The sequence below is a fragment of the Epinephelus lanceolatus genome, chromosome 6 (genome assembly GCF_041903045.1).
Source record: "Epinephelus lanceolatus isolate andai-2023 chromosome 6, ASM4190304v1, whole genome shotgun sequence".
Classification (NCBI taxonomy): Eukaryota; Metazoa; Chordata; class Actinopteri; order Perciformes; family Serranidae; genus Epinephelus; species Epinephelus lanceolatus.
The window spans coordinates 8699507-8727481 of NC_135739.1; the positions used below are offsets into that span (position 1 = coordinate 8699507).

Genomic DNA, 27975 nt, shown 5'->3' on the forward strand with positions numbered 1-27975 from the left:
TGCATCCTGGAACATCTAGCTACTTGCCAGAAAAATAAAACTCTGGTGAAAAGAGTAAGACGGGTTGTGTTGTGCTGTGCTCGGGATCTCACCATAGTCAGGTAGAAAAGTTGATTGATCTCAGTGACTGGCGCAGCTGAAAAGACTTGTGGAACTGCAGAAGAGGCCCCATTGCATCCTGAACTGGGCTTTGAATTCGAGGCACCTGCACTTCCTCCTGATTCCCACTACAGATCCCATCATGCCTCACTCCTTCCAGCAGAAAAAAGGTGAGACTTCTTTATTCTGTTTCTCAAACTGACACAACTTACAATGAAAATATTCCAGTGTTGACTAGATAAATAAATGTGAACCGTAATAACAAATCCTTGAATTAAAAAAATGTTTAAATAAATAAATTTAAAAAATTGCAGAAACTTGACATACCTAAGTAGACTGTGATTTTGAAATGCTATATTACCAGTGCTTGTCTTAAATTCTCACAGGGTCACAAGGCTTTTTCCAGATAATAAAATGCATTATGAAATGATATTAAAACTGTGCACAAATATCAAGTTTGCCTTATAAATATATAATTTAAACACATGCAACACTGCAGTATATTTTGTCCGTATCATGGGACTGGTCATGAAATTGTTCACATTCTTTTGTCTTAGAGCAAACTGTCCACAGGATGTGACAGCAAAAAACATTTAACCACGGACAAAGACCAGAGACACTGACTCGCTAACCCCTGCATTGAAATGACTGATAAATCTCTCCATTTCCATACCGCCTTCATGATGCTGAAGCTAACCTCAGAGATCAGATCAATATACTGCTCAATCGCTTGCTCAGTTGCATCATTAACAAGGGCGAGCATGCAAAGTAACATCAACAGGGGTCACGATAAAACAACTGACATCTGATAAGCAAATGGGAGTACCGAGCGCAATAATGTCCTCACAGGTTTATCTACAGGATGTAAAAACATGTAAAGCAGACATTCAGTAGGAGCCAAGAGAGGATCTGAGTGATTTCAGAGACCTTTCTGAGTCACTTTTGATCTTTTAAGTTGTAACCTTCGAGAATCTTTTTGCACAAAAGACAAAAACAAAGATAAGTGGTTTAGGTTATGATGTCAAAAATACTTTTTTAAAAGTCTCCTAAAACCTAAAAACACATGCACAATCTACACCACAGAGCACAAAATATTTCAGCGGATATCAAGAGTGTCAGCGCGTGTGTGTGATGTAGAACAGATAACAATTATGTGTCAAGCACAGGAGGTGTCACTCTGCTTTCTTGCATCAGCACTTCCACCTGGCATTTCCTGGGTGTCACAGTTAACTTTTAATGAAAGTACTGAGGGATACAGTAGCTGTTAACTGTGATACATTAGGAGGAATAAATTGCAATAAAAAACGCTCTTTTCTTTGTTTCAAACGTGCATAAATGCAGATTAATGGGGCCTGATGTTAATATGAGTTGATTTGTTTCTAGCAAACATAGAGTGGGAGGTTTTCCAGAATTTAGGAGGAGAGAGTTTCATGTATCAGCTGAAGTAAGGGCGTAGGCGCTGACAAGACAAAGAAAATTTATTTAAAAATTATAGATTTTAAGCGAATCTAACAGAGATTTAAAAGTTAGATTCTAAAAGGAAACATAAAGACATGTTTTTTTCTGATAAGTGTTCTTTGTCTGCACATTAACAATTTAAATGTACACGAGCATTTAATACATTATGCATATATTTTCCTTGATATTTCACAAAAATACTGGAATTATCTCGTCTTGAATCCATGTCAGTACCCGGAGTTTGAGGGTTGTTTTTTTTTGTGGTAAAGCAGTTGACTTCTGGGGCTTGGTAGGATTGCTTTCATCCTCGCCAATCCCATGTTTCCATGTTGGATTTAAATCCATTTACTGCTTTGGCTGCAGGAAGCCAAAAAAAAAAAAAAAAGCTGACATGAAAATACACCTATATACTAATGGAGGCTGTGAACGTTTGCTGCAGATGGAATCTCGGCTGAAACACACCGAGGACTAAGGCCAGATTTGTAATGAAATTAAAAAAAAGCTCATCTAGAGTCTGTTTTTGCATTTATGAAAACAGATTTATAAAGAAACCGCAGTGGCGTCGACCCTGTCGTGTTTGCATGCAGGGAAATAAATAATAAGAGCTATAACAATGCTTTACTCAGGATTGCGTTCATATTTTAGGATGTTTCTAACAGAAGCAGCAGAGACAGAGAGCTGAGGTGGTGGATGTGCTAAGTGCGGCGCCGCTGCTGCTGCTGCTGCTGCTTTGTGCCTGGTTCTTGTTGAACTGTGGCCTGGAGCTAGGTGTGTGTAGTTCCTGTTTAACCAGCCCTGTAGACCAGTATCAGCAGTTGGCATTAGATGCAGGCAGCTACTTTGACCTGGCAGTAGGAGCGATGTAACACAGGAGAATTTGATATTGAAAGCAAAATTGGGCCGGAGTGCAGGGGCGAAAGATAGAGAGAAGCAGAGAGAAAGTTGAGAGCTGCAACAGTTAACTGAGAGAATGACATGAGAGCTGCAGTAACAAAACACTGGCTGTGACTGTGACTACGCACAGTGACTTTCTACAAACTCTGATCATGTTTTTGCTACAGTGATTCCAGTCAGCATCAGTCCACATACCAGATTCAATACACAGTGCTTGTGCACAATCTGTCCAGTATATACAATCAGGGCTGGGCAACGTGGAGAAAATTAAATAGTATTCAAACGTGCTCAAAATGTCCCCGACAATGTATTGATAAAAGGATGCTATGACAGGAAACCACACACTGCCGTCCGAAATAATCATCAGCAAATGTGATCATAACCACAAATAATCTTAACAAATTGACATTTTTGTTTTTACACCAGTTCTTCTGCAGTTCTGTGTGTGGTTTGTGCAAGTGACGTTGCCATACCCCAGCAGAAGCAGCTGCTCAACTGCTGTGGGTACAATCAATGTCAAACACTGTACTGTCTCTCTATTTCATTACTTTCAAATGTTTTAAAAAGTGCAAAACTAGAATGTAATATAAGTGTTATGTGGGATATAAAATATCTATTGTCATAGTTTTTGTTAAGTGTTAAAAGTAATTTCTGAGACTTTTCCTGTTCGGCCCTCAATCCTTTTATTGGCTCCATAAAATGACACTCAGTCATCAAAACTTTGCAAACTCCTGATCTAAGATTTTTATTTCCAAATGCTTTAAAATGGTTAGTTTAGCTGTTAAATCTCCAAAAATTCCCACCATATCCCCACTGAGGGTTGGGTGGCAGAACATGTAGATCGAAAATGGTCCTCTCCAATGTTAAAAAGGTGATTACAGCTCTGGATCATAAACCTCGACATCAATATTGCAACAATATTGTAATTTTTATTTTGCTTTTTATTGACCTTTATTTAATGTTTCCATAAACACATTACATGTGCATTAAAAGGAATAGTTCCCAGGAAAAACTGTTTTTACCATGCAGGAAGTTCATTACAGTCTATGAAACATTATATAGGTCACCTTTTCTTGTAGTCTCATTTGGAAAAGTAATGTGGATACGTGTCCTCATATGACAAAGTAGCTCCCCATGAATGGTGTCGTCACATTATGTACTTAATGTTAAGTTTCATGGTTAGGTCTAGGGAAATTAAAGTTTCGTAGGTTAGGTTTAGGAAATTAATGTTTCGTAGGTTAGGTTTGGGAAATTAAGTTTCATAAGTCAGATTAAGGAAATTAAAGTTTTGTAGGATAGGTTTATGAAATTAAATTTTCGTCGGTTAGGTTTAGGAAATTAAAGTTTCGTAGGTTAGGTTTAGGATATTTAAGTTTCATAAGTTAGGTTTAGGAAATTAAAGTTTTGTAGGTTAGGTTTAGGAAATAAATTTTCATAGGTTAGGTTTAGGAAATTAAAGATACATAAGTCAGGTTTAGGAAATTAAAGTTTCGTAAGTTAGGTTAAGGAAATTATGGTTTCGTAAGTTAGAGTTAGGAAATTAAAGTTTCATAGGTTAGGTTTAGGAAAAGAAACATGGTGGACGTTGCTCCTTAAACTAACTCAAAGTTCAGTTGGTTTTATCATGGGACACAAACACCCGTCTTGTGGGGGAAGTCATATCTTTGTTTTACCCATCCATCACACCAACCTGCCTCTTTATGCGGACTTTCGTCTTTGTTCTACTTCCTTCTTTACTCCCATTAGCAAACTAGTCAGATAATCACAGCCTCCCTGATTACGTGGGTTGAGTTTTGGTACATTTTCGTACAAACAGTTCATGAAAACAGCTTGAAAGTGGATAAAGACTAAACTGAGTGAGGACAAGGGCTGGCACGATATCAGATTTTCACAACACAACCATTGTGGTCAAGCAAGTTCACGATGACAATTCAAAATTTGAAAAAAAAAAAAAAAAGCTACAAGTCAAATCCATATTTAACTTTATTTATTGTACATGCTGTATCTTGTTTGCCACATGAATTACACTCAAAAAACAACTCATTCAATATTTAAACACTTATTTAATATTGATCATTTACATGACATTATCTTATGTATATTATTAACATTATATCAGTACCGATATATCATGACACCCCTCGTAAATGCAGATAATAGAGCAGATAAAACAGTCTGATAAATTCAGAAATTACGTCACTTTACTGTAACACTGCCTTTAAAACCAGGAAAAGACGACACGTAATATTACAATATCCAAAATCCAAGGCGATACCTCGTCTCATATCACAATATCGATATAATATAGATGTACTGCCCCGCATTAACAGTAATGCAAACCAAAGAATTCAAACTGGTCTGGTGGCCTCTCCAGTTAACATCAGCATAAACATGTTGACATTGGAAGATTCTGACAGCACAATGGAAATTCAGGAGAAATGTTACCTGTATTGCCTAAACAGTGCAAACGGCACGCTTGAAGTGAAATCTTCACGTGCTGCGTTCTGCACAGAGTTGTGTTTATGTGTGTCACTCCTGCAGCGGATCATCTGAGACCCTGAAAAATCCCTGAAAAATCACTGGATGCCACTCGTACAGAAAGTGTGACTGTGTTTTCTTGCTTTGTCACCAAAGTGTTGGACAGTGTCCCAATTATGTTCAACCACAGTGTGAAATTATTATGCTGAAACTGTGCGTTGAAGCAGGCATGTTTCATAGTGCAGATACAACTTATAGGAATGTGACCTTTTGTTATCTGACGCGCTCCAACATGCAGCAGATGAACTTTAAATACATCATTTTTAAATATCACTTGATTTTAAAGTGGATGTAGAGCAACACTACAGGATATGGATACTGTAATAATATTTTTTTAAAGGGACAGTCCTGATCTTTTGAAGCGATGTTATATGAGGTACTTATCTATAGTCAGTGTATTACCTACAGTAGATGGCAGTCAGCATGCCCCCAGTTTGGAGAAGCAGACACGAGTACCGACATGGAGGCTAGGCAATGTACTGCAGTGGATGGGAGCGGCAGCAAAACGTATTTTAGCTACCTAAAAAAAAGTCCCAACTAAAAAAAAATTAATCAGTTTAAGTGTACGCTATATTAAGAATATTTCCACTGCTTTACCTTACCATCAGACAGCGACTTCCGATGGGGAACTGAAGCCGTTACATCGCTGTCTTCAAAGCCAGACCCCATTGAGAAAAATAGTGATTTTAGCTCACTTAACATAGGAGCTGCTGGTCTACCGCTGCCTCGATAATTTAGTTTGTTTGTGTTATTGAGTGACTTTGGTGTTTTAAAGGGTTAGCTCAGATTCACCAAAGTCGCACAATAACACAAACTAACTAGCTGATCCAGGCAGGGGTAGACCAGCAGCTCCTGTGTTCAGTGACGTAAAATTACTGGTTTTCTCAATGGAGTCTGGAGGCTTTAACATGAACATAGATGGGGAACTGAAGCTTTTAAATATAGCTGATTTTTTTGTGTAGCTAAATACATCACAGCATACATACAATACAGCAGTACATTGTTTAGCTTCCGTGTCAGCACTCCAGCCCGCTTCTCCAAAGCACAGTAGGGGTGTGCTGATGTAACTGGTTAGTACTCTTGCATTGTGTAGACTAAATGATGACCGACTCTCAGTCACTGTTTGTCTTAAATCCGCATTTATTTCAGCACTAGTGAATATAAGCCTCCACAGCCAGCTCCCATTAACAGTGCAGCTCAACATGTACTGAAACAAAATGAAAAAAACCAAACACTCAAGGCTTGCTGGATTAGCCGCGACTAACCGCTAACAAGCTAATAAAGTTACCCACACAGTAACTAACCATAAAAAGTCATTTTGGCAGAGCTTAGCCGAAGTCAGCCTACCACGAGACCAGAGTCAGCAGAGAACAGGGGCGCTGCCGTGAAATCTGCATGGTCTCATTAGTGTGGCGTTCAAGTACACACACACAAAAAGAAATCTCTGTGGTAACTAATACATCACAACAAACAAAATAAGACAGTAAATAACACAATAATGAAACAGGTAAGCTTGTAACAATAAATTAAAATCAGTGCACCTTCCATAATGACATTGACAGCCTGTAATGGTAAGTGGGATCACCGACTTATTAACTCTGTTACGCCGACAGACATGTACGTATGTAAAACACTGACCATGAATAAGTGCGTCATACTGAACTCTCCCTTTGATGCAGTTCAATTGTCAGTGTTCAGGTCAGTTTGCATCCTACTGCTGTTTCTCTTTTACTTTTATATTTCTCCATTAATTGCTTGTGCATCACCTTAAATAACTATCTCAACAGTTAATTCATCACTTTTAAACCCATTATTTGAAATGTTTATTCTCTCTCGGCTAACTATTTAAACTATGTATCAATTTGTATGTATTAATTTCAGCCAACTATTCTGACTTTCTGTTTGCTCGCTCAGTAAGTACCCTGCGGGCGATCACTCTGGCACAGTATAGGTACATTTGTAAGCAGGAGAATGCACGTTCCGACTGTCGATGAAAAAACAAACAAAAAAACCACTGTGATGTGATGAAGCTGCCTCACAACGCTTCCAACACATACCAGATCTCCTTAGCTTGATACTGACTAATAGGTGTTGTGACAGCAGTGCAGGAAAGGGGGTTGATTCAGACAGATGATTCTTATTGGATCATTATTGAGGGTGGTGCAAAGAAATAAGACCCACTTGTTTACCATTTGAATCTCTGCACTAAAGCTCCCTATCACTGCGAGTGGATACCTCTGTTAAAATGCCAAGCTGAATCCATGCGGAGACACACAACAAGGCTTTGAAACTAATCTGTGCAGAAGTTGTCCCAAATTTAACAACTCCTCCTCATGTGCTCTTGGAACTCCTGCATTTTGCAGCCCTGGGCATGTGAGAGAAAAGAAGGAAGACAAGAGCAAACAGTCAGATTGTGAAGATTTTGTGAGGATGGTGGTTATTACGGCGCGCTTGTGCTACATATCCTTCGTGTTTTGTGGCAGTAACTGACCCATCATCCAGCAGATGGCACACTGGCAAGGGACTGTTTCTGGTATGCGTGGAAAATTCCATCAAGTTCGACTCTGCAGGCTGCATTCCTGGCTCCTCTCAGCTGGCCTTGAGAAAGTCCTGAATCTACATGCTTTGATTTGACAAAATTGGAATTCTAGCCCACTAACACGCCTCTGCTCTGACTATAACCTTAGCATGTAGCTTGCACAGGCAAGCTGGTGAACTCAAGGTTATCCACACAGGCACTCTGCAGAAACTTACTCCAAAGTTTTTTTGGTGTGCATGTGTGTATTTTCTTTTTGAAATAACTGATAAAGGAGAATAAAAACAGCGTTTAACAAAGCTTTCACGTGTCCAGGGAGCCTCGTTATTGACCACTGGAGCTGAAACACTTGTTCTGCTGTTGCTGCTTTACAATACATACATAACTTTGAGCAAAGGGAACAGTCTTAAATACAGAGCACTGCCAAAATGTTCATACTTACAATTATATTAAGAGCAGCACATAAAATCAAGGGACTCCTTTTAGATAAATGCAAACCTCTCTGAGCTTCTCTATTATTCTCCACTGCTGATAATCTTGTGTGTGTTTAACCTTGTCAAGTGGGATGAAAGCCATCTTTCAACCTGGAGTGTGTAAGTGCAGAGACACGCAGCGGCATTGTTGCAAACAGACACGATTTCACGTCAGAATATAACTTGCCAGTTTGTCTGTTAATTAAGGAGAAAAAAAAAAGGCAAGAGGCAAGCTTCCAAGTAAAGTGCGCTCATCATTACCTGCACAGAAAATCTTTTGAAGTGGCATCAGTGATTCACTGCATCTATTTATTGCACGTCATGTTCTTTAACTGACGTTATAAATTATGCATGTCGTTTGTTTCCAATGATCTGCACAAACAGACGATCAAGGAAAAACGTATAAATACATACAATGAGACGAGAGGAACAAATCTTTTTATAGGCGCACTGCAGCCGTGTCACAATTCAGACCTGCAGTAGGAATGGTGTTTGACAAAGGGCGACTTTGTTGTGGACAAAAGAAGGGAAAAATGCTTCTGGGATGCATGGAGTTAAAAAAGTGAAACTTAACAATATAAAAAGAAATTCTTTTAAAGAAAGGAACTAAAAAGACCTCTGTAGCTAACAGCATTATCTGTTTGGTGTTACAGCTTGGTTGCATCATGCCTCTCAGAACAAAACTCCACACTCACATCTTTGCTGACAATGAACACTGAAGTTGGCAGAAATTTGCTGTGAAACGAGACAAAAGTGTGCAGTTTATGAAAAAAAAAAGTGAGGCAACCTCCGGGCCTCGGGCTTTTGTCAGTGGGCATTTCTATTCAATGACCTATCATGCACCAAGTGTAGGCAATGATACGGCTTAGAGATGTTTCACACTGTGTCAGAAGTGTACAAGCTTTTTTTTTTTTTTTTTAATGTGCAGCTGTTACTGGCCGGGCAGACTTGAATCACTGTCAGAACCTGCTTCAGCTGGGATTGTTTCTGAGCAGCGTGCCGCCTGCACAAAGAGACCAAGACCCAAACGTCATGACCCGTTGAATGGAGATCAAGGATTAACCGATACACTGTTCATAATGTGACAATGTGCCCCGTGTGTCGTTCCTATCACTTTAGACTGATTGATATTGATCAGCTACCCTGCACTCTTTCTCTGTCCTCTGTAAGTGGGTCATTTATTTTTGCTAGGAATTGGTTGAGTAAAAGTTTGCCAAGGATTTGCAGTAATTATCCCAGCCTTCTATAGCTGGGCACAGCATGGGGCCTCGGTAAATTACACATCTCTCTCCTAACTCCTGGATGGTTTATGGCCGTGCATTATGCATAACTGTGCTGGAGCGCCTTAAACATCCCCCAAGTGGATTGAAATAAAGTTGACGCTGCTCTTTGTTTGGAGCTCAAGATAGTCTTTATTTGGCAGTGCTGAATCGGAGGTTGCTGTGAACGCGTGCGTCTTAATTATTTTGGAGACTTTTTTTTTTCCTCCCCACCCCCAATGGTTTGTAAACACCTGGAGTGTTTTTAGTGGGATGCCGGATCCAAATGGGCGGATGCTCGGGCAATCCACAGGGAGATGTGGGTTGCATTAGAGTGGAGGGTGGCGTCACGTGAAGGGTTAAAGACAAAACAAAAGAAAGGCATCTGAATCATCAGCAGCCTGACTGATAAAGGTAACTCACTGGTGTTAATTAAGCCAGGGGTGTAGATTTAGGGTTGAGGGGGGCATGTGCCCTGCAATATTTAGAAGATATGCTTTTATTTTGACAAGATTAAAGCTTTTTACTCCAGAAATTGATGCAGAAAAATTCTCAAGAATGGAGAAAAATGCTCCAAATGTTCTGACAGAGAGCCCCCAAATACCCTGATGGATGTGTGTGTGTGTGTGTCCCCAATATTTAAAAGAAGCCTACGCCCTTGAATTAAACCTCATGTTATCATTATTGTGCAACAACAGTGGGATCAGGACACATTTTAAATCTCTCTCAAAACTGTGACTTGTGTAAAATTACAGAAACATCCTCATGTTAATCAAAAGTAAATTAGTTTCAAATTAAATCAAGGTAATCTAAGTTTAAAATATACTTTACACTTCTCCGTTTGTCAAAGATTCACAACATATTCCTCAATTTCTTGCTCACATGTGTAGCGATCAGTAGGTGTAGACGTATTAAAAGCCTAAATGTGGACGGTTTACCAAAATAAAACTCCAATACAGATTACAAGGCTGTCTGTTCAAACATGGGATGTGTTACTGATTGTTATCATTATTAAAACTGACTACAGCTAATCTAATCTGTTTGCCCACTCGTCACAGTGATACGAGTATCATCTTAATTATTCTAATAGTTATCTGATCAGCGCCACAAAAGCATTTAATTCAAACCAGGGGTCTTGTGTTTTATTTCTAATACTGAAGATATATTTAGAAATGTACACTTTCTTCTAATTAACTGTACAAACTTGTCTTTGTTGTGCACCATCAGCTCAACAAATGCTGCTTCTGTGCCAAGGGGTGAACAGGATGAGAAAAGACGGGGAAGCCGTGGTTTGGAGTCACCACAAACAAAGTTTCCAAGGTGAGTCACTGACAGTAAACGCTTGCCCACAACTCCTAAAATTAATACAACTTTTCAGACGCTGTCATAACACCCCCCCCCCCCCCAACCAGCCATCACACACCACCTATATGTTAACCTCACACCAGTTCTCATTTCACATCACACAGCTCTCGTCTCCCGCGCCATTGTCTTAAACAAAAAGCCTGACTGTTCCAAACTAAAAGAGCGTGAAGTAAAAACACTAGTGAGCTGAAAAGTACAAAAGAAGAAAAAAGGAAGACTGCGTTTATTCTCGCCCAACTCTGAGAAATGATGCAACAGGGAGTACACATGCCTTAAATTAAATGGTAGAGGGGGAGAAAAATCACAGCAATGCATTCAATTAATTTTCCAGGAAACGTTCACTTTGCATTTCAATGAGCAATGTTTGTAAGTGTGCACATCACCTGATGTGGACGGTTTCACAAGCACCCTGACCTTGTTATTAAACCATTATAAAAGGAGGAAACATTTCAAAATAAAATACATAATAAGAAGTGTGTGTAAAGTGTTTTTGGGAGGATGATAGATATAACATTACAGCAGCAAAGCAGACATTAAATTTGAATGTCTACAAGAGGCATTTTAAACTACAACACTCTACACATTCTGAAATATAACCAATTAAAGCTTGGTTGCATTTCACTGCTTTAGACTTTCATGCAACAAGTTTTCTGTGTTAAGTTAACTACAATTAAATCTGCCACCCACTGTCTGCAGAAGAAAACCAGCCGCTTTAACACAACACGAGTGTATTAAACCGTTATATGCGCATATGAGAGTATTAAAAACTCCGGACCATGCATCGACACCAGCTACAACAATCACATCCACACCACACCGACTCTGCCTATAGACTTGTGAATAATAAATCTATTAAAGCTTTCCTTTTTCAACAAACCCCCGATGGTGACTCGCAGCATTCTCCATCTATGAAGTCAGCGGACCTGCAGGAAATCTGGCTAGAAAAATAAAAAAGAAATGAGAGTGTGTCTCATCGACCTGTCCGTATGGGCCTAATTAAGCTGTCGGTCTGTGTGCTGTACATGTAGGGTCTGTGTGTTAAATGCGACGGACGGCAGCGACACGACACATCGCCTAAATCATGGAATATAAATTAGTTCTGAGAATTTCGGGGGCTGGGTTTAAGGAACTGGTGACGTGCTGTGACTGTGGACTCAACCAAAAGCAGGGGGGGGTCGCAGCGATATTAAACAATTCCCCGCGTTATTTTACGAAATAATTCACTTGGAAAAACATTGCATTCACGCGCTGCTGGCTGTTAAAGTGATTATGTGTGTTACCTGTTAGAATAAGCGCTTTGGAAATAAGTTGTCGTCGCCACAGAGGGGGGAAACGTCACTCCCCTGCCGCGGCGGAGTGGTACGGTCCCGGGCTCAAATTCCGAGAATTGAGCTCGTCTGATTCTTAGAACTGGGGTTCTTAGAAGTGGTGATGCAAGAAGTTTCTAGGAAAGCGCTACCAGGTGATTTTTTAAATTCCTTTTTTTCCTCTAATTTGGCGCGAAGTTGTTATCTACTGTGTGTTGCTGATGTTTTACACTGAGCTATTTGTGCTGTTTTTGACTGTTTTTTGGAGGGGAGACTGTGTCTGTGTGTGTGTGTGTGTGAGTGTGTGTGAGTGTGTGTGTGTGTGTGTGTGTGTGTGTGTGTGGGGCTGCTGGCAGTTTGAACAGTGCAGAGTCGAAACTCTGAAGTGGCTCGTGCAGTGACAGGCAGGCAGGCAGCGCGCGGCTCCCTCTCTGACAGATCATCTGCCTCGCGCTGCGCTGTGATGGCTGGTCGGAGCCAGCGGGACAGACAGAGAGACAGACAGATAGAGAGGCAGACAGCGGGCTGACATGCCGCGCTGACACGGAGTCATGTTGTAAAGCTGTAATAACACTCGTGCAGATGAAGGGCGAATTAGGGTTTTTGTGAGAGCGGTGTGAAGGCGACCTAAAGCCCCGGCTGTGGTGCGCTGTTCCCGGGGAGGACAGTTGGCTGCTCGGCTCTTAAACGCGCTCTGATTTAATAGCTACAGTGTCAACACACAGCGCTGTCACACTAACTTTGCTGGCAGCATGGCACCCTTAGCTTCAGTTTTTTTGTAACTTCCGACGGTAATTTGCTCCAATGGAGCGCAAAAGGCTGCGCCGAACAAGCCCTTCTGTTACCGTAATATTGTAGCGGAAACATTAGTGTTGATGGGTGTGTGTGTGTGTGTGTGTGTGTGAGAGAGTGAGAGAGAGTGAGTGTGTGTGTGTGGTTTTTTTTTTTCCACGGTAGATAGAGGCTACAAGAAGACACGTCGTCGCACCAAGTTGTGTTTCCACTGTGACACCGAGGTAGCCCTCGTAACAAGTTGGTTTGAAGAGATGCGCTCACAGTTGGCTTCCCTGCAAAGTGTTGCCTCATTTCTGAGTTTCGGTCAGACCGTGTTTGTGCTCAGGGACAGCTGCAATTACACTGCTGGGGCTCATCAAATAAAGAAAAACGTAAGGGGGATATTTGGGCTGACAGAAATGAGCGTGCTTAGTAAACTTTTAAAATTTCCTGACAACACTCCTGCTTGTTTGCCAGCACCTTCAGATCAGAGGATATCAGTCTATTTAGGCTGCATTCTGTCCTGCTTCTATTTTCGGACGTGTCCAGTTACAGACTTCAGTCTTCACATTCAGTTAAAGATACTGTCGCAAATCCGCGTGCGTGTTATTACAAAGCCAATCTGCCTTGTCTTAATTAAATTAAATTTTAACTGACCCAGAAATGCGCTGCTATATTGGCAGAGGAAAGAGAAGGAATACACAGAGCGCTGCTGGGCTGTCACAGGTTGGATGAGAGCAAACAGGGGAAGGTGTTACTTGTGTAACCTTGCCAGCTGCACCGGCTTATTTTGAAGATTCAATCATGGCGAGGACATCTTGCGGTTGTAATTAAAATTCATAGTTTGGGTGTTATTGAGTGACAATAAAAAGTTTGTAGTGATAAGTGAGCTGGAAACTGTTCAGGAGTGTTCAGGGTGAAAATCCGACACCGGCGCGCTGAAGGCAGAGACACAAACTTTTCTCTGTTAGATTGAATTCAGAGAAATAAGAGCGAGCTGATGCTCATTTTAATTTGTAAATAATAAAACCGCTAACATATCTAAAAATAATACTCAAGGCATGCCATTATGTAAATTGTATTTTACTATTTTTTATTATATCAATCAGTCAGTGTGAAACAATGTCATTATTTTTATATTTCCGGAAAAAAAAAAAAAATTTTAAAACCGTTATTACAGACTCATATCATGGATATTTTTGTCTGCCCCAGTCTGTTATACTGTACTAAATTTTTCCTCTGCCTCATTTGTTATATTAACTTGTCAACCTGTGGTTTCAACAGAGAGAAAGTGAGGGGGAGAGAAATGATTGCAAAGGTAGAAATTTAAATGTCTAGACGGTGTTTATTTAATAAATGGCGCCGCCTTCTGGAGGAACGGCTGCACCTGTTTCTGCCTCAGTGATAAAGACCTTGTGCGGATCATAAATAATTTCAGCCCAATGAATTCATTTAAAGATCACCTGAACTCCAGCGCTGACACAGAGGGGTGAATTGTGGCACTGACTCAGCGGGACATTTATTTTTTTGTGTAATAATTTTTATTTTTTATTCTTGCAGAACTTGACAAAATGGCTTGCGCAGCAGACAGCTGCATACAATTCACACGCCATGCAAGTGATGTCCTGCTCAACCTGAACCGGCTGCGCAGCAGAGACATCCTCACAGATGTCACTATCTTGGTTAACAGACAGCAGTTTCGTGCACACAAGACTGTTCTCATGGCTTGCAGGTGTGTGTGTTATTCAGGCCAAGTTTTATGAGCCAGTACTCTCCTGCTGTTTGATGGTGAAATGACTGATCTTTGTATGCTCTGTCTGTATCTCTTTCTGTGTTACGTGGCCGCAGTGGGCTGTTTTACACCATCTTTACCGACTCCCACAAGTGCAACCTTAATGCAATCAGTCTGGACCCAAAGGTGGATCCAGAGGGCTTCGCCATCCTGCTGGAGTTTATGTACACCTCCCGTCTCACACTAAAGGAGAGTCTTATTATGGCGATCATGAACACAGCCATCTACCTGCAGATGGACCATGTTGTGGACACCTGCCACAGATTCATCAAATCCAGGTTGGCAGAATAAGGTTCTATTACATCGGTCAAATTCATCATCATGAGCATCTGTCTCGTTTTTTACCTTCTCATTCTTTCCACAGTGATCCGACTGCCAAGCTGCCCAGAGATGAGTTTTTGGTCAGTCCCTTGGTTTTACCTCAGGATGTCCACGCGTACCGGCCCCATGATGTTGTTGATAGTTTGCACAGCCGCGTAGGTCCGTTCAGGGATGGGAGGCCCTACGGCTCAAACATGTTCAACGGGGTCAGCACCCCCAGCAACTACCATCTCTACGGGCAGTTTCCCATGCCAGGATTCCCTTTCCCTCTCTGCAAGCTGACTGATGCCAAAAACGCTTTTGCTGACCTCTCTAAGAGTGGTATCCACCACAAGCATTGTTCTCCGCATGACAGCGCCAACATCATCAGGGCAGAATACACCAGGGCGGTTGGCACCAGCTCCTCCAGCATTATTCACTCCACCACCTACGCTTCCAGGGAGGTAGGGAGAGACGATGAGATGCGGAAGGAGAGCCACGAGGGGGTCAGCCAGTCTATCGCGCTCGGCACAAGGAAGCGTGCGTTTCCTGTGCTGACCCTCGAGCACCAGAGAGACTCGGGAAAAGATCACGCTCCTCAGGCAGAGGAAGACCTGATCCATCAGCACTACCCCCTGGGAATCTCCTCTGCTGGACGCAAGAGCCTCATGAGCAGCCCGCAGAGCCCCCTCAAATCGGACTGCCAGCCCAACTCCCCAACAGAGTCCAGCAGTAGCAAGAACGCCGGCCTCTCCCAAGCCGCTGCAGTGCAAGCTCCGCAAGGGACGCAGGACCCCAAATCTCGCAACTGGAAGAAGTACAAGTTCATCGTGCTGAATCAGAGCGCTAAGGAGGACGAGGTGGGGCTGCGGGATCCCGGGCTTCGGTCACCTCAGCGCCTTGGCCTGCAACCCTACCTCCACCCCAGCGACTCGGAGAACCTGGACCCACAAACCACGAGCAAGAGCAACGATCACAGTGAGGACCTACCCGTGCCCCAGGCGAGTCGTCTCAACAACATCATTAACAGGTGAGGTTTCTGTCACATGCACAGCTTACATGTGAACCAATTTGTATGACGTCCTGGGAGGATGTGGAGCAGTGTAGGAGGGTATCATAAGAGCGGAGGAATTCATGGCCATGTTTTTATGCTTTTGTTAATCCAGTTTGATGTTCTAGATTTTGGACATTCACCAAGATCATTTTTCAAATTTAAAATTTTCCAATTAATTTGATTTAAAGTACTTTTTTTTTTTTTTTTACAACTGATTTAAAGTGTTTGTTTTGCGTCTGACTTGGAAGTATTTGTTTTGTGTCTGTAGCGCACTGGAGGGGTCACTGAGGAACGGTGACAGCCACCCTCCGCACTACTTGAGCCGCCTCAACTGCTCGTCTTGTGGCACACCGTCCCCACAGCACTCAGAAGTGTGTCCCAACTCCTCCAGGTCCCGTCTATCAGAGGACATGGCAGAGCTGCACTCAGAATACTCCGACTCCAGTTGTGGTGAGTTTACGACTCGTATTCAAGTGTCGGTGACAAATCAAAAAATTATTATTGAGGACTAGAGGTTCACTGAAATTTCTCCCACACAGAAAACGGCACATTCTTCTGTAACGAATGTGACTCCAAGTTTGCCGAGGACGAAGCGCTGAAACAACACATGCTTCAAGTGCACAGCGACAAGCCATACAAGTGTGACCGCTGCCAGGCGGCTTTCCGCTACAAGGGCAACCTCGCCAGCCACAAGACCGTCCACACAGGTACATCAAAGAGACTCGTCTATTGTCTGTCAGATCCTTTGTTGCTTGATTTGCTGCTGGAGTCTAACTTTTTTGTTCCCTCTGATTTTGCTTCAATCAGGAGAGAAGCCGTATCGCTGTAATATCTGTGGTGCTCAGTTTAACAGACCAGCTAACCTCAAGACTCACACTCGCATCCACTCAGGAGAGAAGCCATACAAATGTGAGACGTGTGGAGCTCGTTTTGTACAGGTAATAACACCCTGACATACAATATTTTCCCTCTCTATTGTATATTGGCTAATAGCACTAATACTCAACTCTGAACTGTAACTATGGGTGGGAGTCGTAATTTTCAGCTTAACAGACGTACACATAATTACAGTGAGGAACATCCTCAGGGGTGTTTTGGCTTTTTACGATGAGTGCTAATATGTGTGCTGTCTGAAATGTCTCATTAAAGTGTGTCTGTGGAAAATAACTCAATCCCAGAAGACAGCTTGAAGTTTTTTTGTCAGTCGGATAATTTGGTTTTCGCTGATTTTATTTATGTTTTCACGTTTCAGGTTGCTCATCTCCGCGCTCACGTGTTGATCCACACGGGTGAGAAGCCATATCCGTGTGAGATCTGTGGAACACGCTTCCGTCACCTGCAGACGCTGAAGAGCCACCTGCGCATACACACGGGAGAAAAGCCCTACCATGTAGGTTCAAACTGTTTTTCACTTCTCAAGAAAAAAAAAACAAAAAACACACGTTTGCATAACCTTCATAAAATTCCCCGAATTAATTTTGCTTTCTCTTCCAGTGTGAGAAATGCAACTTGCACTTCCGCCACAAGAGTCAACTGCGGCTGCATCTTCGACAGAAGCATGGCGCCATCACTAACACAAAGATCCAGTACCGTATGTCGACGGCGGACATGCCCACTGACTTGACGAAGGCGTGCTGAGCTGGAAGAAGTGAACAGTTTTAATGGAGGCAATCTTGACCTTGGCATTTAAAGACCCCAACTTGTACAATCATCCAAAATTGTAGTGCCACACTGTGTTCATTAGACAAATAAATTGGCTGCGTACGCCATTCTAAACGGGTTTCCACTACATGTGAACGTAGAGCCACTTATGGCATCTTAGTCACTTTATTGTTTCTATATAGATATGAATATATATATATATATGTATGTTGGGAGTGTTTCTAAGCTTTGAAGGTACGTATATAAAGCTTTATTTTGTTGAGAAGGATGGAATGTAAACAATCTGTTTTTTGAAAATACAGTATTTTATATCAGAGAACTTACTTTTCTGAAAGTGTTGAAATTTTGATTGACGGGTGGTACATATATTTTAAGATTACGAGATTTGCGGCTGTATAGAGTTGTCTATACATTTTTATGTAGATGTACGTACATGTTGCACCATGTCAAGTTGCCATATTCATGTGAGGTGGGAGAAAAAAAAAAGACATAGTAATTGGATTCAGTCAAAACATATCAGATGACTGCTGCTGCTGTCTGATGAGGTTATGCATGAGGTACTCTGCCAGTTGTCAGCGCACATGAAGTGGGCAACTGCATAAATATTGTGACATATTGTGTAATTATATCTGTGGGATTGCTCTCTGCTGGCAGAGCCAATCTTAAGTGTTGAGATGCATTTCAAGGTACTGCTTTGTTATGACCAAGAAAATATTTTGCTTCAAATGTATTTGTATAGATGTGACTTTTGTTTTTGTTCATTTGTTTTCCATAAGTGAAGGTTTACAGTTTTTGGTCATTGTTCTAGCTCCTACAGTAAAGTTGTGTAAGTGTCAAGGTTTTTTGTTTGTACATACACTGTGTATTCAATGTGCCTTTCTCTATGGTGTCTGAATTCCTCTCCATTCAGCCCAGCTCCATCAAGGTACAACTCAAGGACAACACCTGTCCTAACCCCCCTGTGTGTATGTGAGTGTGTGTGTGTGCGAGTGAGCGTGTGTATATATTTTTAAATGCTTGTCACCAACCTTAAAACATGCAAATTCATCATTGTAAATCTTCAGGACTTGTTTTTGGATTGGGCTTTTTTAACTGCATTAAAATTATTGTACAATGTTATAGATGTATGAATGTAAAATAAAGGTATTGGATTTCTATGTATTAACAAAGGATTGAGTTTGTCATATTGAGATAAATGACACCGAATAATCGGTGTCATCTACCAGAAAAAAAATTGAATCCCATTTCCTGCATATCGACACACATTTAGGGACCTCAGTTACCAAATAAAAATCCAAGAAATAATTAAGTTCACGCTAAATTCTGCCAGAATAAAACTAAATATGCTGCTCAGTATGTCAGAGCAAAACCAGCATCTTAATTCACAATCTCAGCCAGGATCCAACAGCTGTCTAACAGAAGCATATTAAACATGAATTTTTTGGCTTAAAAAAATGTTTTTGAAAATGCTGGTGGCCAGAAATGGGATTTTAGTCCCCACTGGAAATTACACCTCAGCATGGCCATGATAAAAACTAGAGGACATAACTTTTAGATCAAACACAGCATAATATATAAACTCTTCTCTAAGTGTAAAACCAGTTTGACCAGATCAGAGGATCATAATTTTATTTTTAGTTTTATAAAACTGAATCCACAAAGTACGCTTTACTGTACTTTTACTGTAAATAGCAACTAAAAAAAGAAATGTTGTGCATGATTTCTCCAGCTGTTGACCAAAACTGAATCCAAGAAAAGAGCAGCATCCCGCAACCTTTCATAATCCACATCTGACACACACACATCTCTTCGCTTTTAGAAAGTGCTGTAAATACTGCAGTAACAGGAAGAAACTACACACAGGGTTTCTACAGCTCAGGGCAAATTGGATTTTGGACTTTTTAAGACTGTTTTTTTTTGCTTGGAATGAAGCTTGAGACCAATTTAACAATAACCAAATTTCAAGGGAAAAAACATGAACTGACTGAATTTTGTACAAATAATTTTTGTAACATAAAACAATGTTTTATGTATACACCGATCAGGCAAAACATTCAAACCACTGACAGGTGAAGTGAATAACTTTGATTATTTTGTTCCAGTGCATTGTTCTGCTGGGAAACCTTTGGTTCTGGCATTCATGTGGATACCACCTGACATGTTCCACCCACTCAAACACCGTTGCAGACCAAGTACCCCCCCTCATGGCAACAGTACTCCCCAATGGCAGAAAAAAGCAGCATGCCACACTACACACACTGTTTAGAAATGGCCTGTGGAGCGTGACAAAAAGCTCAAGGTGTCGACCTGGCTTCTAAATTTCCCAGGTCCCAATCTGCTCAAGGATTCTTGCGATGTGCCGGTACCCCAGATGTACCCCTAATCCAAGGTGGGGCCTCCTTGGATTGGACTTGGCTCTGACCTGTGGAGGCATGGACACAGGATCTCTGGGAGTGTCCTGCGATGTCTGGCACCAGTGCGTTGGCGGCAGATCCATTTAGTCCAGTGGGTTGTGAGGTGGGTTAATGGCACGTGCCACAGATGCTCATTCAGATCGGGATCTGGGGAATTTGGAGGCCAGGTTGACACTTTGAGGTCTTTGTCACATTCCTTGGGCCATTCCTGAGCCATGTTTGCAGTGTGGCATGGTGCATTATCCTGCTGGGGGGCCACTGCCATTGTGGAGTACTGTTGCCATGAGGGGGGGTACTTGGTCTGCAACAGTGTTTGAGTGGGTGGAACATGTCAGGTGGTATCCACATGAATGCCAGAACCAAAGGTTTTCCAAAAGCCACTTTGCCTTGTATGGGTTTCAGCCTTATAGCCAGTGAGAGCTCGCTAGCACACAGTGGATCCTCCGGTCTGAGCAGAAAGAAAATAAGAGTGTCGTTTGTCCGGCTGTCCTGATCTTTATGAAGTTAATGCAAGAACTGTCATTCAGTAAAATATTATTTTACAATGCAACATCAGAAAAAAAGATCCATAAAATCCTACATCACGTCTTAGCATTTTTGAGACTTTTGAAAGATTAAGACATTTTAATACCAATAAAGGCCTTATTTTAAGATTAATGAATTCAGTGTCTTTTAAAACCTGTTCCCAGTTACTTCTCAACTTTACTGTTCACACTGAGAAAATATGGCATCTTAGTTTCACCTCTTATAAACTGCACTAACAGTCCACAAAGCTGCTTACAAACTTTACTGCTCACCAACAAGCCATTCACCGAACCTTCACTCATTCTGTCAGATAAACATTAAAGCAAGCCTTCGTAACTTCAGCTGAATAACAGACACTGTGGCCACAAGTGCCACTTCAAGGTTAATGGTAAACAGGAGCACAAGAAGAGAAGCTCAGAGAGTCTGAGAACTGAGTCAATAAAGATACACAGCAGTATCTAGCAGAGCTGTACTGAATAGATCGAAGCTTCATTCATAACGTTGACATTCAAATACTACATCAACACTGAAATGCTGTACAGCCTTTTTTCTCATGTCTAATCATTGTGCTTAAACCTGTAATCACTACAGATCAGGCAACAATATTATACAATATGTAAAATTAGATTCCAGCGGTGGCTGCGTAGGACTGTTCCCAACTCGTGAGAGGCTGATATTTCCAATAGCTCCAGAGCGTTGTAAGGTCAAGTCGTCAAAAGAAGTTTGTATTGAACCAAATATTCTGATTCAGTCCATATTTGTTGGCATTTCAAAGACATTTTCACTGTGGTCAAATAACTATCTGATCTGCCGCTTGCTGCACACAAAAGGAGGCACACACCAGTATTAACAGGGAGGTCTGACGGTGATTCAACAGCACCATAAATTACATTGATTCATTAATTCAAGTTGATTAAAAAGACAAACTAATTTAGAAGTCCAGTGTTTAGGACTTATGGGCATCTATTGACAGAAATGGTTAAAAACATTCATAACTGTGTTTTGTGATTGTTGTGTTTTCCTTAGAATGAGCCGTTTATATCTACATACTGAGTGGGTCTCTTCCGCAGAGTCCGCCATCTTGTTCTACAGTAGCCCAGACAGACAAAACAACCACTGGCTCCAGATGGGGCCATTTGCATTTCTGCATCAGCCACTGTAGTTCTCCTCCATGCTTGGCACACGGGAGAAGGTTCAGTTGGTTGCTACCTGCAACTAAGGGTGCACGATATTGGAATTTTTGCCGATATGCTGATGTGTAACAACTCATTTGACTGATAACCAATACTGATAAACCCACTTTTTTCCCCACTTAATTTTATGTACCAGGTGGACTCTAGTATTTTCTGCATAGTGTTGATATGAAGAGGCCCAGACTGTGGATATCTTTGGAGGCGATCTATGTTTATTCCTGACAGCTAGAGGTAAAAACAAAATCCTCCGTCAATCACGACCATGTGAACTCGAGCCCCCACACAAATGAAGTGACACAGGAATATATTAGCATATTATACACTAAGTTTAGGCTGAATAATATAGCATAGCTTAACATTGCTAAAACACAGATTACTACAAGAGTAATGTGGCTTACCTTTATCATGAAGTACAACAGCAAAAGGGGAGAAATAAAGTGGGAGACACCCCTTTATAGTTGGGGTACAGAACCTGCGTATCAAACGTTCCACATATTGTCTATGGAGGCCTCAGTGTGTCAGGTAATAACTGAAAATAATTTTGTTTTAATTAAAATACTTAATATCTTACTTTGATACACATATTCCTGCTGTATAATTGACCGTTACATTAACTGATCATCAGATCTCTTCTGACATCACATTATGCTGCGTACTCTTATAGTGACGGCCCGCCAGCAGATGGAGACATGAAATACAATGCTTTTCAATGTATGTAATATTCATTCATTGTGCAAAATATGAAAAAGCATGTTGGCTGATTCTGAATTAAAGCGTTTTAAAGCCGAATCAGCTGATACAGATGCTTTGCCGATACGATCGTGCATCCCTATCGACAACCTTACCACTACATGCCACTAAACCCTACACAGTAAATCACTTTAGTCAAATACAAGATTTAGGATTTTTAAGATATTTTGGGTGTTGACATCAGATGCTTCATTTGAAAACCTCATTAGAAGCTTTAAAAAGAAGTTAAAAAGAAGACTTTCAGTACAGCCCTAATATCTTTTTTTTTTAATTCACCATTTATTGAACCATTTCAGGGTCCAGTCAGACAACTTTCCAGGCCTTCCATAGGACAACATTACACCAGAAAACAACATAAACGTGCGTTTCAATTTGTAATATGGAAGCCAAAATGGACCAATAGAGTACCTGTAAATATAGGTATAAAATTATGAGTAATTAATAAGAAGAATTAAATGATTCTACATGTCACATTGAACTTCTACAGCACATCCAGAGGACACTTTCTGGTGCATCATGTCTTCATTATCAACCTCACAAATTTTAAGTTATGCTGATATTCTGATTTTGATAACTCGCACAATGAGGCCACGGGACTTTCATTTTTATTTCCCATGAATGCAGTCATATACAAAATAACTTTCTTCAATATTTTAAAGGCCAAAACTAAAATAATTAAACATTTTTCACTGGTAAAACTACATAAACATCCCTGTAAATGACAATGACATGATCAATATGTAAATAAAATAGTTTTTTATTTTGAAATGACATTTAAAAAAAAAAAAAAAAAAAAAGAAGTCATAATTTTTTTTAAAGATAAGCAACAGTGCTTGTGTTATGCAACAGAAACACTACAACAGATCTTCACCTCTACTGGGCTCAAATGTGAATTTAGGTCTATTTCTTTTAAAACAAAACATAATACAGTATCAAATGAAGCCTCCTGTGCGGCCTGTGAGGTGACGGCCATTTCCAATAATTACCGTTTGGAAAATTATTCATCACTAATGTCAGGAATGCAATTAATCTCTCTGTGAAAGCACAGGAAAATGACCAATACTGCTCAATTACAAGAACTGCACAAACTGTATCATCTTTAACTCAAAACTACTTATTATTAACCATCACAAAAAATTCCCACCCCACCACCCACTGCCCACCCCAGACTAAACCCCCCCCGTCCATCACTGCTTCTGCTGTATTGCTTCTTTTCGCGCAGCGTCTTGCAGGAGCTGAGTGTCCACTTCATCTGCAGGTAGCTGAACGTACCGGACCACAGATCCACGGATGAAACAGTTTTTCACAGACAGCTGAAGCAAATTAAAACAAGACAGTGTGGAGTTTGAAGATAAGTCGTCATTTAAAGTGTCGGAGACGCTGAAAGAATCAGCTTAAAGAATCTGTCTGATAATATTTTATCAGATCGCTGACGGTGGAGTTTTTGTGATTCTTTTTTCCTCCCATAGCGTCTCATTACATGCAACTCTCAAATTATTAACAGCATACAAGTGTCATGGGTGTTTTGTTGACATTGGCTTTACTCGTATTTATTTGGGTCTTGACATCATTAAAACCAAAGATGTATTAAAGTATTTAAGTGGCAACCCTTGTCATAATCTCAGCTTGTAAAGGAAATGATCGTAAAAGTTGTGTTTACAACAAATAAGGACGTATTTTATGTTTCATGTATAACAGACCTCTGTGTCTGCACCTGAGAGTCTTTAAGTTTCCCATGGATCCTCACATGCACCTGTGCAGGGACTCGCAACACACACATATGTGTACGTGTGTGTGTGTATATACACTTATTTGGGATTTTGAGAGAATCCATCGTCTTTAGTAATGCTTTATTTTCTGTAACATCCTCACTTCAAAATCATGACTATAAGCAAATCCCATAACATTTGGATGAGTCATGAAGTATCAAGGTGATAAAACAGTATTATGTTTGTTTTTTGAGCTGTTAAATGGGGCCGGACATTTGTAGATCTCAAACACAACATCAGGGTTAAGATGGCTGAAATGAAACTGAGCGACAGGTGAGAACTCACCATGTGTGGATATTTCTCTGGATCAGTGACGCTGATGTCTGTGAGCTTGATGTTCAGGTACTAAAACACAAACAGAGAAGAAGAAGTCACAACTGGGCAGTCAGGTAGGAAATGTAACAGCTGAATGGCTCGGTTTCAAAATAAGGGAAATAATAAATCAGGGTTTCCAACCTGGTCGACAGAATGAAGTGTCCCGCAGATGCTGAAAAGAGAAATGTTGGGATTAAAATCATCACAGGCACTTATGGACATCCCATCCTTACATCTCATACAAGGAATTTAACATTTCTTTGCTCTCAATGAACAAAGAAACAGGCATACAGCTACAAACTGAACAAGGAAAGCATAAAGATTTGACTAGCATGTAGAGACGTAAATATAAAAAGTGAGAATAAAAAGTCTGACGATAGCACAACGGTGCAAAGTGCTAATGGTGCTGGAATAAGTTCCAAAGCTGCTTTAGATACATGAGGTATTGGGATGTGACAGTATACGCCAATTAGCAAAACATAAAAACCACTGCAGGGAAGTTCTGCTGGGAAACATTTGGTCCTGGCTTTCATGTGGACGCCACCTGACACACTCCACCCACCCAACCATCATTGCAGACCACCTACATGGCAATGGCACTCTCTCATGACAGTACCCTCCCCAGCAGGATAAAGCACCATGCCACACCACAAAAACTGCTCAGGAATGGCCCGAGGAGAGTGACCAATCATCTTGCCTCCAAATTCCCCGGATCCCAATCTGATCGAGGATTTGTGGGAGATGCTGGCACCCCCGATCCACGGTGGGGCCTCACTGGATCAAACTTAGCTCAGACCTGTTGGGGCATGGATATAGGACCTGTAGTGGGTGTCCTGTGGTCTGGCACTGTGTACCAGCATGTCCCACAGATGCTCAATCCGATTGGGATCTGGGGAATTTGGAGGCCAGGTCAATGCCATTCCTGAGCAGTTTTTGCAGCATGGCATGGTCCACTGCCATCAGAAGTGACGCTGCCATGAGGGGTGGTACTTGGTCTGCAACGGTGTTTTAGGGAGGTGGAGTGGGTCAAGTGACATCCACGTGAATGCCGGGACAAAAGGTTATCCAGCAGAACAATGCACTGTTACAAGACAATGGATGGTATTCCCTTCATCCGCCAGTAGTTTTAAAGCTTAGGCTTATATTTATATATTTGACAGATATTTACATGCTTACAGTGTGTGTTATACTGTTAAAATATAGACTTTACTGGTGAAGTGGAGACTAAAAACTAAAGCGAAGCTGAATGACCCCTGGTCTAAAAAACCATACAAGACGCAATCAAAGGAGACCTTGTAATGTACTAAAAACTGTTATAAACGAAGCTTATATAGTTCAGTTGAGTCTGCAGAGGAGATGAGCTCATTTAATTCTGTTGTAGGTTTGAGCCTGTAATCTATAGCATTTAATCATATGTCATTTCTACTGAGTTTGTAGTGTTATATAACGTTTAACCAAAAGTTGGAGCATGTATTTTACAGCTGCCATCATTCACATTCTCCCTCCACTGCTCCCAACAGTCTTGTGACTGACTAAATAATGGCGGTTAAATCAAACAGTGTTACACAGTTACCCGGTTTGACAGAACAGAAAACTCACCTCAGGTCGTTCTTGAGCTCCACCACCACATCCTTCCCCACCAGCGACTTGAAAAACGAGTAGAAAAGCTGGAGAACACAACGACATGTTAACGCTAATGTTAGCATCGAGCTAACTGTGGAGCACGACACAGACAGGTCGCACGTAACTGTCAAACTGGCGGACATAACGCGGCACAGTGCGCTGTGAGGACTTTAATACTGAGTCCTCAGATAAAACATCTAATGAAAACTGGAAACAACATCATACGTTTAAATATTCAGTTTCTTACCATTGTTGCTGTTGGTTTCTTGTGGTTGTGCGTCGGGTGTTGATGTCGTAGCACAGTGCGTCATATTAGTGCGACGGACGGAGCAGGGTGCAATAACTCATCAGCTCCACATGAGGGAGCCAGAGGGGCGCCATGCATTTTCCACCAGGCACTCAAGAGAGGCACGAGGAAAATAATAATAATAATAATAATAATAATAATAATAATAATAATAATAATAATAATAATAATAATTTTAATGGCGTGGAGAACGAAAAATTACGTATATATAAATAAATAAATAAATATGAAAATCAATAAATAAATGTTTAAATATGGAAAAACACAGGAATCAATCAAAAAACAAATTAATAAAGGGTTAATAAATAAATAAATAAATAAATGTTGAAATGAATATGGAAAAGTAGATTCATGCGTAAATAAATAAATACACAAATACAAAGTCACACTTAAACAGGACTAATAAATAAATATCTTAATTTTCTTATTCCTACCTTTTTGCACAACTATATTTATTTCTATATGTATTTCTGTGTCTGTGTGTTATAATATAATGTAATAATCATGTCAGTTTAAGATTATACTGTCACTTTACCATTATACTTATCGAGGACAAAAATGTACTTAAGAATCAATACTATAAATGAATAAATAAATAAATACAGAGATCAGTACAGGAATAAATACATGACAAAAGAAAAAATAAATACATAAATCAATAATTGCACAAATGAAAATAAATACTACAATAAATGCTGGTAATTAAACTGGACATAAATAAATACCTCTGTTTCTTATTTTATGCATTTATTTATTTCAATGTTCCTTTATTCTTTTATTTATTTATTTTTTATTAAGACTTTTAAGGCATTTTTTGTCCTTCGTGTATAATTTCACTACAATTAAACTGTCACTTTACCTTTAAATACTTTACTTATTGTTTTAGAAACTGTTTACACCTCTGTATAAACATATTTTTTATTTACCACATTCCTCTTCACATTCAGTTTATTTAACTGTAATACTGTCTACACAATTTATACAAGTTCATTTATACTTCCTTTATTATGATATTTTTAGAATCAGAATCAGAATTCAGTTTAATCCCAAGAAGGTTTTTAGTGACAGTGAATCTGCCTCAGTGTTTGGTGCATACAGTAAACATATTGAGCAGAAATAAAAAATAGAATAAAGGCAAAGTACTCCAAGACCATGAATATAGGGTAGAAATATGACAATTAATAAAAGTTTTATAACAAATATGTGCAATATAACTGTTTTAGAATCAGAGAGCTGAACAGTTTGGTGCAGGATATGCGATACATTTAAATTTGCACTATTTTACGTCTTATTTTGTTGGAGGGAGAATGAGACTTAAGATTTTCTTCTCTTCTTGTAAGTGTTGCACATTTAATAAATAAAGAATTTCATTTCAAAGTGTTTCTCAGACCTGCTGTGCATGTCAGCAAGTTTCTTGATTTCCTGAGTGTAATATTGGAAAACAGCAGGACACTGGATCCTGAGGCACAGGATCAAAAACTAAAGAGGCCCAAAAGGCCTTTGCACCATTTATTATTTACTAGACTTCTGTTTCCCAACCTTTTTTTGGCTTGTGACCCCTTAAAATG

The 27975-nt window shown here is 40.4% G+C and overlaps 2 protein-coding genes across 5 annotated transcripts; one reads left to right on the top strand and one right to left on the bottom strand.

Moving 5' to 3' along the window:
* The first annotated feature begins 226 nt into the window (after positions 1-226).
* bcl6aa (BCL6A transcription repressor a) lies at positions 227-18680 on the top strand. Of its 4 annotated transcripts, XM_033622129.2 has the most exons (10): positions 227-269; positions 10485-10577; positions 14264-14435; positions 14552-14773; positions 14860-15825; positions 16118-16299; positions 16389-16556; positions 16657-16787; positions 17102-17239; positions 17344-18680. In XM_033622129.2, exons 1-10 carry the CDS (start codon positions 242-244, stop codon positions 17485-17487), a joined length of 2244 nt encoding a protein of 747 aa, XP_033478020.1. In that variant the 5' UTR covers positions 227-241; the 3' UTR covers positions 17488-18680. The 4 variants fall into 4 exon arrangements, with proteins under 4 accessions (XP_033478020.1, XP_033478021.1, XP_033478023.1 ...); XM_033622130.2 differs by lacking the exons at positions 227-269; positions 10485-10577 and adding an exon at positions 11988-12084; XM_033622132.2 differs by lacking the exons at positions 227-269; positions 10485-10577 and adding an exon at positions 12293-13095.
* Positions 18681-22650: 3970 nt separating this feature from the next.
* Positions 22651-26462, bottom strand: smx5. Its single transcript, XM_033621157.2, has 5 exons — positions 26348-26462; positions 26077-26144; positions 24619-24649; positions 24448-24507; positions 22651-23706 (listed from the first exon to the last, which is right to left on the bottom strand). The coding sequence occupies exons 1-5, from the start codon at positions 26348-26350 to the stop codon at positions 23581-23583; spliced, it is 288 nt and encodes a 95-aa protein (XP_033477048.1). The 5' UTR covers positions 26351-26462; the 3' UTR covers positions 22651-23580.
* Positions 26463-27975: the final 1513 nt, after the last annotated feature.

Bases quoted from the DNA above. Each gene is read 5' to 3' on its own strand.
- bcl6aa (XM_033622129.2), top strand. From the start codon at position 242: ATGCCTCACTCCTTCCAGCAGAAAAAAG. The intron at 10,578-14,263 runs GTGAGTCACTGA...TTATTCTTGCAG, and splicing joins CCACAAACAAAGTTTCCAAG to AACTTGACAAAATGGCTTGC. The intron at 16,557-16,656 runs GTACATCAAAGA...TGCTTCAATCAG, and splicing joins CCACAAGACCGTCCACACAG to GAGAGAAGCCGTATCGCTGT.
- smx5 (XM_033621157.2), bottom strand. The intron at 24,650-26,076 runs GTGAGTTTTCTG...TTCTCTTTTCAG, and splicing joins GAGCTCAAGAACGACCTGAG to CATCTGCGGGACACTTCATT. The intron at 23,707-24,447 runs GTGAGTTCTCAC...AATTTGCTTCAG, and splicing joins CAGAGAAATATCCACACATG to CTGTCTGTGAAAAACTGTTT.